The sequence below is a fragment of the Cannabis sativa genome, chromosome 4, assembly GCF_029168945.1.
Source record: "Cannabis sativa cultivar Pink pepper isolate KNU-18-1 chromosome 4, ASM2916894v1, whole genome shotgun sequence".
NCBI classification, from domain to species: domain Eukaryota; kingdom Viridiplantae; phylum Streptophyta; class Magnoliopsida; order Rosales; family Cannabaceae; genus Cannabis; species Cannabis sativa.
The window spans coordinates 67,118,992-67,138,574 of NC_083604.1; the positions used below are offsets into that span (position 1 = coordinate 67,118,992).

The 19,583-nt window shown below is 34.2% G+C and overlaps 1 protein-coding gene across 1 annotated transcript; it reads left to right on the forward strand.

Annotated features, from left to right (window-relative positions):
- The first annotated feature begins 6,592 nt into the window (after positions 1 to 6,592).
- LOC133036545 (uncharacterized) lies at positions 6,593 to 7,344 on the forward strand. Its single transcript, XM_061113072.1, has 2 exons — positions 6,593 to 6,850; positions 6,930 to 7,344. The coding sequence occupies exons 1-2, from the start codon at positions 6,737 to 6,739 to the stop codon at positions 7,281 to 7,283; spliced, it is 468 nt and encodes a 155-aa protein (XP_060969055.1). The 5' UTR covers positions 6,593 to 6,736; the 3' UTR covers positions 7,284 to 7,344.
- Positions 7,345 to 19,583: the final 12,239 nt, after the last annotated feature.

The window sequence follows — 19,583 nt, forward strand, 5'->3', positions numbered from 1 at the left end:
CCTAACAATAAACAAGTTGATCTAATCGACAAACCATCGACATACTGTCGACAAGTCGTCGACAATATAGGGCAGAAAATACATTTCACCCACTAATTGACATCCTGTCGACATACAACGATATCCTATCGACATACAAATAACAGCTAAATTCAAACAGACACCCAAAATATCGACATCCTATCGACATCCCATCGATATGTCATCGACAAACACTGTACATACATATAATTTCGCCAAAAATAATACACAGAATCAAAGGAATCCACAGAATATACATGAACAAAGATAAATCACAAGTAATCAAGTAATCCACAAAAATCTAGCAAAATTGAACATTTAAAATCAATTTTTTTTTTAAAAAAAATGGTACCTTTTTGACTGAAGTGGGTGTCGATTGAGGACGGTGGTGGGTGTCGACTGGATTTTGTGGTCGTTGTTTCGTGGGTTTTGTCGTCCTCGACTGGGTTGTGGGTTCGTCGATTGGATGCACACGAAGAGGGAATGGAGGGAGAGGGAATGGAGGTTGGGGAAGTGGGTTTGGGTTCTCGGACTTTCGTTGTGGCGAGGGAGAGGGAATGGAGGTTGGGGAAGACGAAGTGGAAAGAGAGAGAGGGAATGGAGGTCGAGAACGCTGGTTGGGTTTCTCGGAGGTAGGTGGGGGGTTGGGGAAGCCGAAGTGGGAAGAGAGAGAGGAAAGGGAAACTGTTAGAGGGAAATTTTAATTAAAGGGTAATTTGGGTAACTTTTAAAATTATAGGCATTAATTTGTACAAATTAGTTTAGGGTATAAATTTTGATATGGGGTATATTATTAAGGGCAAATAGTGAAATTTCCCTTTTATTATTTCTATTACGAGGGATATATGTAAGAAATTATAGTCTGATTTGCTTATTATTGAAAATTTTCATTTTTCTCTAAAAACATTATGTCAAAAAAATTTATAATTTCATAACAAAATTCAAAGATAATACTAAATAATACAATTTTATAATTTAAATTGAAATTTCGTATTTTAAAATTTTTAATTTATTATTTAATTAAATATGAAATAATAAAACTGGTACTGAAATAGTTTTTCTGTAACTACAGACAAGGTGACTCCGGAAAAGTAAAACAAACAGTGTAGAAAAGTAAAAACACACAAGATTTTTGTACGTGGTTTCAACGATTTTTTCAAATTGTTACTAGTTCATGGGGCCACGCCCAAAGATTAGTTTCATTAGATAGATCTCAAAAATACAAAGTGATTGACTTATGCATAAATAGACCCCCTCTTATTGTATGGCGCAAGCTTGAAGTATTCTATCTTCTAATCGAATCTTGCTGAAACTTCAAGTGCTCAAACTCCATTCGATCTCCTTGAAGAGTGCTTGCTTCCTTCCGAGGCAAGACTTGAAAAGCAATCTCCTGAAAGTTTTGTAAAACATTCTTCCGAAGGTAGCACTGTTTTTCTTCTTCTTTGTAGGCTTGAATACAGACTCAAGATAATACAAAATATAAATAAACAGAGTAAGATTCGAACACACCCTTCTCTACAAAACAAAGACTCTCTTTTCTAAAGATATGAGTGAAATACAAAGATAAAAATGAGGTACATGACCTAGCTGCTATACGGTGTATTTATAATTAATATACACCTTATTAACAGCTTACACATGGTCTGAATAAGATCACAACTCACTAGAAAATTCTCTAAAATAGATCTTCAATCAGTCCAAGAATTTCTATTTTTGTACCTACAGAATCATGAACAGTAAGTGCGACTTTCCTTTTAGAGAAAATAAAAGTTTTGCTTCGATTTTCTCCTCAAGAAATCTGATCAAACAAAATAGAAAACTCACACGAGATCAAAATATCACAGCTGGATAGATACAAAAAATTTAGTAACTAAACTTACTATTTTTACCTTATTTTTCATAAATAAAAAAGGTAGATAATTTTCTTTCCAAAAATAAATTGATTAATATAAAAGTCAAATACAAAATATGGAAACAATGTAATTACTCCAACGTATTAAAACAATAAATAATAAAATATTTTTATCACATTAAAGATGCCAAAAATAGAATTAACATAAAGTATTAAAAAGTACCCCTCAAGAAAAAAAAAATAAAAAAACTATTACATAGTGTAAAATTAAAATTATATATTAATTTCACTCTTTGTAAGGAAATTTTATTCACTCTTAGCTTGATGAGAACAACAATGCAAGGGAAGATCGGGCTAATCTTGCCTTTGTTTTCTAATATTAATTTTCATAAGCTTTTAGTTCGGACTCTCCTTTTTATTTCATGGCACCTATTTTTAATGTTGTTAACACGAAAGTTTTTACTTCCATGAATTCTATCAATTGGTTCGAACCTATACCCATAATGATGTTAAAGGAGACCTCTTTTTTGATGCATCCTTATAAAAGTCTTGGGAAAGATGGTACGTGAGCTGGTTTCTACCAGAAGTATTAAGAGACCGTGGGTGATGATGTGTGTACATTTTGTCTCATTTTCTTAAATGGGGATGGAAGTGTTGTTGGTATGAATTCCACCTTGATAACCCTTATCTCAAAGGCTGATAAACCTAAGTGTGCTTCTATTTCAGACATATTAGTCTTTTTAATGTACTTTAAAAAATTATTGCAAAGGCTATGTCTATCAGACATTGTGAGATTCTAGGGGATATTATTTCATAGGAACAAAGCACTTTTCTCCCTGGTCGACTAATCACTCTTAACCCTATGATAGGTTTTGAGCTTGTTAATCATCTCAAACGTCATGTCTGAAGAAAAATTGGGGCGTTTGTCCTGCCTAATGTTTATGATCGCGTGAAGTGGTATTTCCTCTGCTACCTTATATGTAAGTTTGGGTTTCATGAGAGATGGATTTCTTTGGTGTTCACTATCTCCTTGGTGGACTACGCTTTTAATCTGAATGAAGTTCTGGGCCATATCGTCCTTGGTAAGGGTCTCAAACAAGGTGACGCCTCTCACCCTATTTACTTCTCATATGTGCAGAGGATTTATCTGCTCTTATTCGTCGTGATTGTGAAGATTGTTAGCTTTATGAGATTGCCTGTGGTGCATTGGGCCCTCCTATATCTCATATTTTTTCGCTAATGATAGTCTATTTTTCTCAAAGCAATTGTTTTTTCTTGTAGCAGATTTAAACAGTTGTTCGGGTGGTATGGTAATGCTTCAAGTGAGTTGGTTAATTTGTTAGTTTTATGGTACTAAATCAAGTATGCAGCAAAAGAGTTTGTTTCTGATTATCATTGTATCATATGCTCAGGATCACCATATGTATATGTATATATTGATATATTAAACTAAAAGTAAATATATGAAAAGAAAATTTATCTCTTGATGTCCATCAAGGTATTCTTGATTTTTTTTCGTATGTCGTGTTATTTTTGGTTGGTTGGAAACTCATACCGTAGTCTTCCAGATCCATCGACCACACAAAGGAGTAGTGTAGGCTACTAGGACAAAGGGTATATGAGGTTCTTATTTTTATTACAACACATGAGCAAAAACAATTTCTTTTAGTGATAGAGAGAAAAAAATCGAATAAAAACTTTTTTTAGGCTTTTAGAAAAATTACGTAAAAATGCTATTCCAAAATATCTTTTCAGAACTTTGTTGTACGGTGTATTAAATAAACTCAATAAAAGTTTTATTTAATTAATTATTTAAATTCAAATTTATTTATTAAATTATATTTTTTTTATTTGAATACTTTGAAGCAATGAGTGAGCGACTCAAGAATAATGCTCACTTGAATCATCTTATCTACGATAGACCCATGTGTCTCTGTCTTATGTATTAGCTCAATCATGTGTAATGCATGAGTTTATACAAAGACACTCGTCAATGAGGATAAATGTGTAATTCTCACAAACTAGCATCAAATTTATATTAGATTTCTACTTAAGGAAATTTTTACCATCCAGTTTTTTAATTGCTAGTAAAGCATTAAGGGAATTTTTCTTAGTAAACATGATTGAAAATAAATAGAGATAACATAATGAATATACTTGAATTATAAATATTATTTTGGAATGATTGTAAACGTGATGCATGAGCGCATACAGGTAAAACACATAAAATATTATTTAAGTTATTATACAATAAAACTCTTTGACAATTGTTCGTCGTCGTAGGGTTGGTATCGAATCAATTTCATTGAGCCTATGAGACTGATCCCATCTTTATAATTTTGAAACTTATATATCACATATTTCTTTTTTAAAATATAATGTACCACTATTTGGTCAAGCTAACAACTAACCACATGGAAGCTCAGTTACACTTTGTGAGTGTAACCCATTATTTTAGATTCTAGTCGTAGGGTCAGTATCGCACTAAAATACATCACTTCCTCTTATATTAGTCAAGAGATCAACCTTGAACAACAATATAGATAAATACCTTTCGTAAGGGGAGGAAAGCAAAGTCGTCCCGAGGCTAGTCTATATTCCTTCGGTGTTGACCAATAATGGAGACCGTAGGTTACATTGACATGTACTCCTTCTCCCACTCTCTATTTTATTAATTTTCAGAATTAATACATATTAACCACTTTAATAATTATCATTAATTTATTTATAATAAAAGCTTTATATTATAAATAAATTTTCCATCACGTTATTAAATCTAAATCAAAACCTTTTTAATTCATAATTTAAAATTATTTTAAATTAAGAGGTTAATTTTGAACTACCAAATTAATTCTAAATTAATCTTTGTCAGTTTACATACTTTCGGTTTCAAAAATGATAAATACATAAATAAAAAGGACAATCCTAATATATCATGTTTCTACTATGAGATGCATGATAATATAATTATGTCGAATTTGTATGTATGACATGTTATTCACTAATGCATGAGCATATTATTAATAAACTATTAATGAACATTTATTTAAAAGCAATAAATAAACAATGATGATGAACCGAATAAAATTTGAGTATTTTAATTTTACAACTCTTTAGAAAAATTAGAAATTAAATTACAAATCCTTCTCTCTATCGTTGCAAGGTCATTTTTATAATTTTGTAGAATCGTTGTAGGCCTCAAAATTGATTAAAATATTTTTAATTAATTATTCTTAAGTATTTTTATTTAAGACCTCTCTTAAACCCTTTTAATTAATTAAAATAATTTAATTAATTTATTCTTAAATAAATATATTTATTTAAGATAATTTTACCAACCATAAATTAATTAAAATATTTTTAATTAATTTATTCTTAAATATAAACCCTTTATTTAAGACAAATTTATTATAATTATATGTTTTGTCTTTAAATAATAACTATTTTTATTTTAATTGAGAATAAGACACTATTTTTCTAATTAAAAAAAGACACTATTTTTCTTAATATAGTTATGAATATTTGAATTTAAATTTTAAATCCAAAATTAAATAAGAAATTATTATATAGAAAATATAAATTGACACTTTATTTATAAAAATACCTCCATAAGGCCTAGACAATATTTATACCTTTTATGTAATTTTAATTACCAAAATACCTCTTACACTATCACTTACACAATCAGACGATAGTTGCAGGGTGGTTGCTGCGTGGTTGCGCGGTGGTTGCATCAGACGAATGTTTTAATCAGACGAAAGTTTCTGGGTGGTTGGTCGAAGGTTGCATCAGACGAAGGTTTCAATCAGACGAAATAACTGTTAGCAAAATGTTTATGTAACTGTAATGTAATTGTTATGAAACATTAAAAATCAAAACAGTATTTCTACGTACGTAACTCTATCTACATGTCTCTTTATGATTTAATATAAATAAATTTACCATTAAAAATTTAGAAAACAACAAAAATATACCAGGATAAATATTTTACTATAGTACTGAAATATTTTTTTAAAGATTATACTTGAGTTTGATTGTTAGGGAACTCTAATTAACCTTTTTGAGATCTACCTTTCATGGATCTAAAAATTGAAGTGAGGATATTAGTTTTATGCAAATTAAACTAGGTTTACAATTAAATTTTAGTTTCGTAGTAGTTTTTCTACACTTTTTTTCATGAATTCGAAATAGCCCATGTTTTGATTGATTCCGGTCATCTTCTCAGATGAAGCCGCCGGAATTAATGGTGGTTCTCTTTCTGGTTGAATTTTATGTTTCGGTTGCATTGGGTTGATGCGTGGTTGCGGGATAGTTGCTCAGGAAGCATGGATCATGGGTTGAAGGTGTGTGTAAGTGGTATTTCTGTAATTTTTTTTATGGGAAAATGGTGGCAAAACCCCCAATACTTTGGTTTTGGTTTTGCCAAACCCCCACAACCCAAATTTCTGCGGGTAAACCCCCAGAACCACTATTCTGTTATCAAAAACACACTTACGTTCCCCTGACCCCGTTATGTGCCTACGTGGCTCAATCCAAGTAAGCAGCAGCTCGACATGTCATAAATTATGTGACGTGGAAATAAAAATAATAGGATTAAGGTTTTTTTTTTGGTTTAACTAATGGCTAATTACCCAGAATTAAAAGACAAAACATTTAAAGAAAAAAAAAATAGATATTTAAATTAAAATCCTCCAAACCCAGATTTATATTTTCTTAGTCACGAAGATCTGGGTTTGCAAAGGAGGAAAAATCCTCAGACCCCATTGTCGAAGAGAAGAGAAGGGAAGAGAAGAGAAAGAAAAGTGAAAGTTTTGGGTACCTGTCCTCCATTGTCGAAGCTGAAGACCACAAACCAGAAAAAAAATGTCTGCGGGGCCTCAGTACTGCGAATGTCGTCCCCCTCGAGTTGCACAAATGATAACATCCTGGACAAGTAGGAATCCTGGACGAAGGTTCATTAGATGCCCATGCCATGATGTAAGATTTTTTGCCCTAATTTTTATTTTCTTATGTCTCATTCTTTCCTTCTGTTCACGAGTGCTCCTGGTTGTGGCAGGAAGTAGAAGGGTGTGGCTTTTGGATGTGGTACGACCCACCCATTTGTCAACGATCGAAGGATGTGATTCCTGGGCTGCTAAGGAGAATTCGAAATCTGGAGAGAGAAGTGTCTATGCTATCATCTGAAGGTGTTGACAATGTTGTGACTAACCAAGAGCATTCTGAAACTGTTGAGAAGTCAATGACCTGCAAAGACAGAAATGAAGTTGTGGAGAGTTTTGATGACAACACTCCCACCATTGATGAATCCATAAATGGAAGTCATACCTGTAAATGTCAAAGGAGTGGATGTATTAGTTACCTTGTAATATGTATTGCAATATGTATTTTGTTGTTTGTACTTAAAGCATGAGCAAGTAATTGTAACAATTGTAACTTTTGTTGATCAATGAAAGATGTTCTACTTTAAATTAGTTCAAAGGAAAATTTGCTTTGAGTCTTGTATTACTACAAATTGTCCACTAATAGCATCCACAAAAAACAGAAATTAAAAGGCCTAAACACTAAAGAGTTTGTGTCAAAATGTAAGCATTATGTGCACTAATTCACACACAGCACATAATGTGCAACAATAGCAGTTCAAAAAACTAAACTCTAAAGCCCTAAACACTAAAGTGTTTGTGTCAAAAGTAAGCATCATGTGCACTAATTCAAAATACAACAGTTTGTGCACAAGATGCTACAGCAGGACACTGCTCCATTCTATGGATTAGACCCTCCAGCCTCAGCTGACCCAGGTCCACCACCTTCTGCAGCCTGCCTAGCTTTCCTTGCTTGTTCCATTTCTCTTCTTTTCCTTCTCTTCAATGTTTCCTTGTTTGGATTTTGTATTGGTGGCCTGCCCCCTCATTCTTTTGGCCCTAAACAAAAACAATCACTGTTATTTTATTGACATAAGGATCCAAATGACATATGTATACTAAGAATGCAGCAAAAAATTGTTACCTGAGTTGGAAGAGTAGGAGCAGGTGCTGCATCATTCTTGCAAGTCCTCTTACTGTGTCCAGGTTTCTTGCATTTGCTTCAATGCATAATTGCACCAGTTCTCCTTGTCTTTGTGCAATTTGGAGGGGGTGGCTCATCAGCATCTCTTCTTCGATTTTTCTTTGGTCTGCCTGGCAAAATGTTTGCACCTGGGGGGAAGATTGGATTTCGACTTGTTAGGGGCCACTTATCAGGGCTTGGCACAAGGTAAACTGTGTGTTCATAAGTCCTCTTGAAGGCCTCCATCTTGTACCAAGGGTGAATATAAGCATGGGATTGATGGTTGCAAAACCAGATTGCAGCTAAGGCATGTCCACATGGAATGCCTGTCAACTGGAATCTCCTACATGTGCATGTTTTCCCCTGTAGATCGATAGTGAAACCACCTCCTAGATTCATTTGAATTTGGAACACAGTTGCATTTGCCCTTGTTACGACACATCGTTTAGCAACCTCTGTTAGCTTAGTGGTGATTTTGACAATGTTGTTGTGTATAGGGCCTTTCCATTTTGATATACTCTCCCTTTTTTTGTAAAAACGACACATAAGCCAATACCTGAAAAGTAACAAATCAATTTTGAAAATAAGTGCAACATGGGGGTTTTGAATTAAATTAGCCAACAAATACAGTGAAAATCATATTAATAACACCAGAATTGAAACAAATACACTGAAACTCATGTAAACTTCCTAGCATACATATCCAAGCCAAATTTAATTAGGATTAAAATAAGAAATTACCTAATGGACTCCAATAGAGAAATAATTGGTTTATCCCTTGCATCAAGAATTGCATTGTTGAAGCTTTCACAGATATTGTTTAGCAGCATATCACATTTCACCCCCTCTTTGAAATGTAATTTGGTCCATTCTGATGGTTGCTTTGCTGCCAGCCAGTTGTATGCATTCACATTCACCTTCTTAATCTCTTCCATTCTCCTATCAAAATCTGCCTCAATGGTGGATCTTGCTGCATTCCACAGCAGTTGCTTCAGCAGTAGTCCAGGGAACTCATACTTGAAATTCCAATGCATATGTCTGACACAGAACCTGCTATCTGGGCTGTTGAAAATGTTTAGAACTGCATTTTGAAGCCCCTTCTGTCTGTCACTCATAAAAGTGAATGAGTTTGGCTCAATGGGACTCCAGTCATCTCTTAATAATTCTAAAAACCATGTCCAGCTGCTGGTTGTCTCTTTCTCAGTGACTGCATAGGCTATTGGAAATATAGAATTTGTTGCATCAATTCCAACAGCAGCCAGCAGTATTCCTTTACAAAACCCCTTCAAAAAGCACCCATCGAGTCCTATGAATGGCCTACAACCATTTTTAAACCCTTCCTTGCAAGCATTTAGACAGACATAGCACCTTTGGAATATTCTTTTATCACCTTGCATCTCAATCTTAATTTTGGCAGTGCTACCTGGATTGGTCTGCAATAGTTGGTTGAAGTAATCCTCCAAGATTGCATACTACTCAGTCACTGTGCCTTCTAACTCTACCTTTGCTATGTGTTTTTCCCTATAAAACTTGGTGGTAGTAACCTTAGAGTACTTTGTATCTTTGACTATCTCCAAGAAGGACTTGTACTCAATATTTGGATGTAATCTGAATGTGTCTCTGAATTATTCTGCTAGCCATTGTGCAGTAATATGTCTATTGTCCAAAACAATGCCACAGTTCTCATGATTGGGTTTACATTTGTTTACCCTGAATGTTTTCCCATCTTGCTTCACATATGCATACAGCATCCAAGGACATTCTTCAGCACTACATTTCACCCTAAACTTCTTGGAGTCATTAGCCTTTAGAATGTACTCCTTGTTTTGATGGATGAAATATGCTCTGATTGTCTTCCTCAGCACTTCTATGGATGCAAACTCCATGTATGGTTTCCACTCCAAGTTCTCCAGATTTGTGTCTGGATTATATGGCAACTTGTATGGTCCTGCACTTTCATTTTCTTCATCACTATGAACACTGCCCATTTCAGTTTCTTCACCAATGTCACCTTCATCTTCACAGAGGGCATCAGGAACCAATTCAGTGTGCCTCCCCCACCAATCACAACTGTCAGGTTGAGTGTAGCCATGCCTCTCAACTTCTGGCTCACCACAGTATTCCTCCTCATGCAAGACAAAATCAGCTTCTGCTTGGGTTTGTGGTTCAGAGTGAGTTTCTGGTTGGGTTTGTGGTTCAGAGTGAGTTTCTGGTTGGGTTAGAGGGTCAGGTTGGGTAGACTGTGAGGGAAACTCATATTCAGGTTGGGTTAAAATGTCAGGTTCAGGTTGTTGTTGTGTTTCTGGTTGGGTTTCAATGTGGGGGAATTGGTAGTTCCTCCTCTGCCTAAGTCTTCTACCTCTTGCAGATTCTTCTACTTCAGGGTGGGGTTCAAAATTTGGTTGGGTTTCAATTTCTAGATGGGGTTCAGTTTCTAGATGGGGCTCAGTTTGTGGATGGGGTTCAGTTTGTGGTTCTGGTTGGGGTGTTGGGAGTATGGTTTCAGGTTCTATGTTGGGTTCTGGTTGAGTGTGGGGTTGTGGTTGTGATTGGGCACTGAATCTCAACCTCCTCCTCTGCCTAAGTCTTCTAGCTCGTGGAGATTCTTCAACCTCTTTATAACCAGTGATCTCCACCTCTGGAGACCTTGTTGAACCATCATTACCCTGCACACAAAAAGAAAATAAAAAATTAGACACATGCTAACAAAAGAGACCCAAACCATCAACAATATAGAGCCAACAAAATGCCAAATGTATACACTAACCTGGGCTACTGGTGCCACATCTGGCCGAGGGGGCTTTGTGGGGGCATTTGCTGCAATGGCGTTAGATATGTTGGTAGGCCTCCATCATCATCCAAATGCCCAAGTGTCTCAGCCCACTCCATGATTTCAGATATATTCTGGTCATCAGGTGGATCTCCACGATCATCAACTTCCCCATCTCCTTCATCACCTTCATCATCTTCATTATCTCCATCATCATCACCACCATCATCCTCATCTCCATCATCATCACCACCATCATCATCAGTAGAATCATCATCATCATCACCATCATCATCATCAGCAGCATCATCATCTTCCTCATATTCTGATGATGAGGAGGATGAAATATCAATTGTCTCAGGCACAATATTACCTGGTTGAGGGCTGCACTCTCGAGAATCTACCTCTTCATCAATCCATTGTGCTACTAAATCACCCCATCGCACAAACTTGTTGTAGAATGCATCATTAGGATCATGATGGCCTCTCGGATTTACAACTACATCTGGTACTAACTCACTGTCAGATGGCAACTCCTTCAGAATGCATTTGTCCAATTTTGCAGCCTCAGGTTGGGGGACATGCCTTACTGCCTCCTCATCCAGTCTCCATTCAACTGCAAAAACTGGATCTGGCAATACCAAATATATGTTGGCCTCCCTGTAATTTCTACCCCTCAAATCATCCAACAGCAACATAACTTCACTTTCACCGACAACCCTAAACCCCATATTCAAGCTCTTCCCTTTTGGCCTAAACAGAAAACCAAAAGGGAATATGTATCCCAATACCTGAGCCATTTCTTCAAGTTGGAGCCTGCTGAATCCATTGAAATTACAGAAATCAAAATAGGCAATTCTGCCATTCTCATACTGTCGATTGCCACCTCGGGTGAACCAATACCCACCATGGAAAAATTTCACAGTGAAATTTTCCAAATTCAAACCTGCAAAGTTAATATGTAATTATTTGTACACAGTTCAGCTTATAAGTAAAACTAATTAAACTTTCCAATCAGTTTCACATAACCCACAATATCAATTAACCCCCAGCAGCCAATAACCCCCCAAAGGCAATTAACCCCCAAAAGCTAATAACCCCCAAAAGCAATTCATCCCCCAATGCCAACAAACAGACAAGGAATAATATAAAGGGAAATAGACAAAAGACATGTGCAAATGTTCCCATTGAAGAAAACAACAGCCAAAGATTCCCAACAGCCTTTGACTACTCTGTTTTCTGCAATAATTTCAAAACTTCCACTTTAATATCATATCTAACCACTGTACAGGACCACAAGCCCCACCACAAGCAATTAAAGCTACTACCCACTGAAAAAAAATTGTATAAAAACCCCCCATTAACTAATTCTACTTGCATTCACCCAAACAACACCAACATTTTTTGAAAACACAAAAAACCCTAGAAAATATGCATCTCGGACTTACTGTAGTCGGGCGGAGGATCTTCTTCACCTCGACGACGAAAAGCCATTGCAAAAACCTTCAATCTTCTAGGTTTCCTTCGATTTCAGACGACGATGATGAATAACCTTCAACCTCGCCTGCCTGGGTTTCGAGTGTCCCTCCTGTGTGCTTTCTCCACAACAATTTTATGGGCTGGGTGTTGTTCAATTTCTGGGTTTTGTTCTCACGACAATGGTGGTAATTTCTGGGTTCACTGTTCTTGGGGTTCCTTCGATTACTCTGGAGTGTTTGAGTTTTTGTTTTTCATTTACAGTATAACTTAGTTTTAATTTTTGTACAGTTACTACCTGAATTTAATGTGTGTCTTTTAGATAATTAATGGTGTCTTTTGGTTTATTAATTGTGTCTTTTGAATTTAATCTGTTTTTTTTTTTCTTTTAATGTTTTGTCTTTTAATTTTGGGTAATTAGCCATTAGTTAAACCAAAAAAAAAACATTAATCCTATTATTTTTATTTCCACGTCACAATAATTTATGACGTGTCGAGCTGCTGCTTACTTGGATTGAGTCACGTAGGCACATAACGGGGTCAGGGGAACGGAAGTGTGTTTTTGATAGCAGAATAGTGGTTCTAGGGGTTTACCCGCAGAAATTTGGGTTGTGGGGGTTTGGCGAAACCAAAACCAAAGTATTGGGGGTTTTGCCGCCATTTACCCTTTTTTTATTTGGTCTGTATATTTGTTTATTTGGCCAACTGAAAATATTTTTGTAATATTGTTACGTTTTTTGGTTAAAACTAAAAAAATCCCATTAAATAATACTTAATTAAAATAAATTTTAAAAATTAAATATCCCACAAAATATTATTTTGTCTTAATTATTTTTAGTTTAAATAACAAAATATTTTCATGATTTAATTAACAGACGACAATTGTCTTAATGTAATTAAAGTAGTTACAAATATTGAATTTGAATTTCAAATGTGAAACAATAATATTTATTTTGAATTCAATTTAATTTGAAAATAAATATCTTAACAAAATAATTAAAATTATTAATAAAATAATATAAATAATTTATAATGTATATACAGTATATATATTATAATTGTTGGGTTTTGTGCCCTAAATAAAACTCATATCAATATAATCAGATTTACTAGTTAATAAATATCAGAAATAACATTTTATGTTGCATGGTTCACATGATTTGTTTTCATGATTATATTTAATGTGTAAATTCTATTAGGTCCAGAACATACGTATTTGTTTATAATTATAGTGTTGTCAGCACAATGGAATATAATCTTGATTGTATGTCCGAAAATTTAATTCCCTGATTTGTCAGTTCACTGGATTTATACTGGCATGATAATCAGCGATAGGTATGCTTACACCTTGGATAAGTGTTATGTCCTTTCCAGGGCATTGGCAAAGTTTACCAGTATCGGATGCATGGAGTATACATTGGAAGTGACCGATATTGAACTTTGATTATATATGATAAATTTACCGTAATATATATTCAATTCAATATCACCTAGTTGATCCTAGATCAAATGATCTTAATCCTGATATGGTTAGGTTCGATCTCAAGAGTATTATACATGTTCTTTGATTTGTTAGTTAAGCCTACTTTTTGGTCAGCGTGATACGTACATTTTGGGAACATGATAGTGCAATTGAGTGGGAGCGCTAAACATAGATATGGAATCTATAGCTTCTATAGGTATTGAGAAGTTAAACGATGATTTCCTTCAGGCTTGCTAAATAGAGATAAATGATAGAACGTTCATTTTAGTGACTATATTGATTCACTAAAATATCATTTATAGGTGGCAAGTGTTTTAAGGATAAAATACATTGAAAGGGTGTAACGGTAATTTTATCCCTATGCAATGTAGATCATCTATAGTGGATCATTGATTATTAGAATTATAACAATGGATAACTAATAGTGTATCTATATCGTGGAACATATAGAGCGTTCTATATATATGACTGAGAGTGCAATTCCAAGTTTTATGCGTGGATGCAACAAGGAATTAATAAGACAGTGAATTTACCTGGTAAGTTCTGGGTCTGCTTATTGGAAGCTCGGTTATATAGGCCCATGTTCCCCATACTAGTTGAGACCATACTGCTTGTAAGACTCAGTTAATTGATTTTAATTAATCAATTATAATTCTAAAATTAGACTATGTCTAGTTTATGAATTTTTCACTAAGCAAGGGCAAACTTGTGAAGAAAAGAGATTCTAGGTTTTATTTGTTAATTAAGAGACTTTGATTAGACTAATTAATAAATATATTAAATGAAAATATTATTTAATAATTAATTTTTAGTTATTAAATAATTGGAATTGGTATTTAAGTGGTTAAATTGGAAAATTAGCGTTTTTAAGAAAATGAGATGAAAAAATGACAAAATAGCAAAATTACAAAGTGGGCCCAATCCACAATCCATGGCCGGCCACACTTAGTAAAATTTACCATTTATTTTTCTATTATTTTAATACTGATTAATTCTAACCTAAACTTAGGTGGTTACCTATAAATAGATAGTGATGGCTTAAGAGAAAAGATTGATGATAGATGAAATTTAACTTTCAGAAATTTTCCTGAGCCTTCTTTCTCTATAGGCCGAAACCACCTTCCCTCTCTTTTCTTCTTCAATTATTCAGCCTTGAGTGATAGAGTGAGTGCCCACACACATCAAGTGGTATCTCAATCATAGTGTGTAAGACTGTGAAGAATCCAATCAACAAGAAGGAGAATCAGGCTCAAGAAGAAGAGAAAGAGATCCAGGTTCAGATCTTGATAATGCTCTGCTACAGAAAGGAATCAAGGGCTAGAGATCTGAACGGAATGAGTCATTATATTTCGCTGCACCCAATGTAAGGTGTCCTAAACTTTATATGTGTTTATTTCATTGTTTTAGAAATTCATATTAGGATGTTAATGAAACATACTTGTTAATAAATCTAGATCCTGGTAAAAAATTTACAACAATAATACACTATATTATATACATTATATAATATATATAATATATACATATATATATATAAATAAATAAATATACATGTATACGGAGGGGTCGGCCGCCATGGCCACCATCGTGGCTGACAGCTCCGAAGAGCCACCATGGCCACGGTGGCCTTGGATGGCCATTGTAGGACATTGCCGCATGAAGGAAAATCGTAGGAGGGTCACGAAGACTGAGACCCGACTAGGTATTTTCCTTCTAAGCAGACGTAGGGCTTGACCCTTACGGGTCAATTTCTCATGCATGGGGTACCTCGACTAAGGAACTTAAGTCCCCTTGTAGCTCCGTGAAGAGCTCCGAGCTTACTTGTTCAGTCAAACTAAACATAATAAGAGTCGAGCGGCTCTACTGGCAGGGACGACTTTGGGACATTAACGTCCCATTCACCCGACTTGCATGCCCATGCATACGGACGTCAAACGTCCATGGGCACGGAAACTTGCATCAGCCAGTCAGCCGTCGTCGAGGAGCACAGTCAGGGTCATGGAGACCCGGACTCACGTGCGGTGAAGGCGGTGCATGGCCTGGGTTCATTCAAACCTGAGCTACATGCTTTGCGCATTACATTTATGAAAAATTTACATAAAAAATAAATTATATAAAATTAAATTTACATAAAATATTTTTATGCCTCATAATTGACTTACATTATTTTTAAAAAATAATAATGAAACTTACACTAATTTTAACATAAAATTAACGATCTATCACCTCACATACATTCACAATAAAATACTATTCATTCACAATATATATTACATATATATAAATTATTACATAAAACTCACACAATATTTAATATATACATATATACATAATAGAACTGCCTTCGTACCAATTGTTAGTTTTATAGTACTAAATCAGGTAGCAGCAGAAGAGTTTGTTTCTAAATATCATTATACCATATGTATATATATTAAACTAAAAGTAAATAGATGAAAATAATAATTACCTCTTGATGTCTATCAGGATATCCTTGATTCGTTTCGTATGTTGTATCTTTTTAGGTTTATTGGAAACTCACACCGTAGTCTTCTAAATCAATCCACCACACACAAAGAATAATGTGGGCTATTAGGACAAAGTGTATATGAAGTTCTAATTTTTATCTCAGTACAAGAGCAAGAATAATTTATTTTTGTGATAGAGAAAAAAAAATCTAACAAAAACTTTTTTTTTTTGGCTTTCAAAAAGGTTATGTGAAATTTTATTCCAAAACTTCTATTCAGAATTTTGTTATACAATATATTAAATAAACCCAATAAAAGTTTTATTTAATTAATTATATAAATTAAAATCAATTCATTAAATCATATTTAATTATTTGAATCAATAATATAAATGAATTTGATTATAGATATTTATATCTTATAACGGATTGAGGGAATCTCTCAACCACTTGAAATATCTCAATAACTTTTCAAATTTAAATATTTATCTAATTAAATTAATTAATTAATTAATTAACCCAAAAAGATAAAAATGATAAGAACACCCTACACTAGGGTAGGTGCCACTCATGTCTTAATTAATATAAGAATGATGTCTTTCGTCTTGACATCTTTTGTCTTTTTCCTATTTAATTAATTTAAAAAATAAAATATTTACTCCTTTCTCTATCAATGTCTCGAATTTCTAAATTCTCATATGGCCCCCCTGGAATTCCTTCTAAAGCCTGCTGAATAATTTTTATGGATTCTGTCATTTCACCAATTCAGACTAGATACCGAGCTAACGAATCGCCTTATAAAAATAAATAATTATTATTTTGATAATTCAAAATAAATTTTTCTGAACTTCCATAAACAATATTGATCTTATCTCTTGATAGTATTTCAAGGTGGCTATAAGGGGACCATAGACCTATAATTCTAAGCTCTAATAAACTAGATTTATTTATTAAATCTCATCAATCAAATAATCTTGTTTATTATTCCATCGTTACTCCACTATAAATATGGAATTATTGATATAATTAATTCCAGTGATTAATCCTCGTGTCGATTTGTAATTATTTTTTGGTCAAATTACCGTTTTACATTTCTAATTACTTCTTTATCTTTTAGTATTGTTAATTCACTAGTAAAAGTATAATTTAGATCCAATCTAAATTTGTGCACAACTTTTCAGTTTTAGAATTAATACCTAAAGGGAACCAACATTTAATCCGCTAGGAAAGTTAGGATCCATAATTGTAGACCATATTCCCAGCCATCCATATTATTAGATTCTCAAAACAGAAGTTGTAAGAATCATCTTCTCTGAGAAACTTTAACGAGTGAATCAAAGAAAGTAATAACATGAAAGTAATTACAATAACATCAACTATTGATCATCTTTAGAATATGAATTAGGTCTTTATTTATAATTTTATTTATATCGGTCCTTGTCATATATAATCTCTATTATCTACAACACCTTCACTTAGATGTCATGCTACATCAGTAATCTAAATCGAGATTACTTGCATCGAATAACAAGCATCAGTGAACCGCACTAGCAACGATTGATTAAAGATTCCTAAACTTTAATATGTTATTGACTGTTTTATTTATGGCTAAATACTATTAATTCTTCGTATAATACAAGTCACAGCCTCGTGTATGAATAAGAGTTTTTTTGATATTTATATATAAATTATTCACTATTAAATATTAATAATTTAACATTTATACATATATCAAAATGTTCAACTCTTATTAATAATTAGAAATATCTTTACATGTTTTTCAGAGCATAAACCTTAACATAATTTCACTAAATTTGTTATTTGCTTCAGTTCTCAAGTGCCTATTGACACGACTCAATGCATACTATTTTGGGGGTGAATGTGGTAGCTTTTCATGACAAATACCTTGCTCTTCCTTACTAAGTTGGTCGAAGTAAAAAATGTTTGTTCCAATTTGAGATCTTGTTTGGAATAAACTTTTCAACTAGAAATCTCGATCTTTTTCTTCTGGTGCACTACTACAAAAAAGAGTTTTTTGTATTGGTCAATGCATCTAATGAAATTAGTTGACTAACGCAAAAGTCAACCATCTCCTTTTTGCTTCGATTGTTAATCGATGCCAATAATAAATAATTTTTGTTAGTTGTTACTTCGATATTAAAAAAAACTAATGCTAAAGATGATTTTTTTAAAAAAAAAAATGGAGGGCTCAAATTCTGCGTCTGTTTCGCTCAAACGCACCATTTAACGTCAGTTGAATGGGTTTTTATGTTGGTTATGAGTGGACGCAAAATTCGCAACCGACACAAAATTCACAACCGACACAAAATTTGCATCGATTCATAAACAACGCTAAATTACTTAAAAAATCACAGATTTGTGGGTTTCGACCCATTTTAAAAAACCCTACCTATATGTTATCTCTATAGCCACTCAAACCCTACCGCACTTAGCCTACATTCTCTCTCTCTCTCTCTCTCTCCCTCTATCTCTATCTATCTCTCTCTCTCTCTCTCTCTCTCTCTCTCTCTCTCTCTCTCTCTCTCTCTCTCTCTCTCTCTCTCTCTCTCTCTCTCTCTCTCTCTCTCTCTCTCTCTAGAGGCCCAACTCCACCAGGCAATGACTCTCTCTCTCTCTCTCTCTCTCTCTCTCTCTCTCTCTCTCTCTCTCTCTCTCTCTCTCTCTCTCTCTCTTGTGTTCAGATCTACTGCTCCTCGAAGCCCCAAGCCAACTGTCATTGCGCACCCAGCTCCTCCCTTGTCAACCACCGTAGCCCAGGTTGCATTTCAAAGGTAATTTCTTTCTCTTTCAATCTCTCTCTCTCTCTCTCTCTCTCTCTCTCTCTCTCTCTCTCTCTCTCTCTCTCTCTCGTTCGGGCTCTCTCTCTGATTATTTTTGTAGGTTGTGGTGGTGGTTTGATGTGCTTTTGGTTGTTTGATGGGTTATTGTGGTGGCAGAATTTACTCTTGTTGTTGTTGGGTTGTTGTGGTGGTCCGATGGGGTGTTGTGGTGGTCTGATGGGGTGTGGTGGTGGTGGTAGTTCATATTTTTTTTTTCTTTTGCTTCAGTTCATAACCAAAGTAAAAAAACTATTTTGCGTTGGTGCATTACTATTTACTTCGGTTAAGAACTAAAGCAAAAACCTTTTAGTGTTGGTTACTAAGTGAAGCAAAAAATAAAACTATTTGCGTCTTATGGCTATAGCGTCAGTTACACAAACTAACGCAAATTCTTTATATGTCACTTAAAAACTAAAGCAAAATACCATTTTTGTAGTAGTGGTGGTAGGGAGCTTATTATTAAATCTGTTATCCAATCTATCCCTACTTAATATTCCATGAATTTTTCCAGATTACTTGTTACTTTGGTTGATGAGATTCACAAGTTGTGTGTCTGTTTCTGTTGGGGAGGGAGGGTGGATAAAAGAAAATTACATTGGTGCACTTAGAAAAAGCTTTGTTGGCACAAAGAAGAT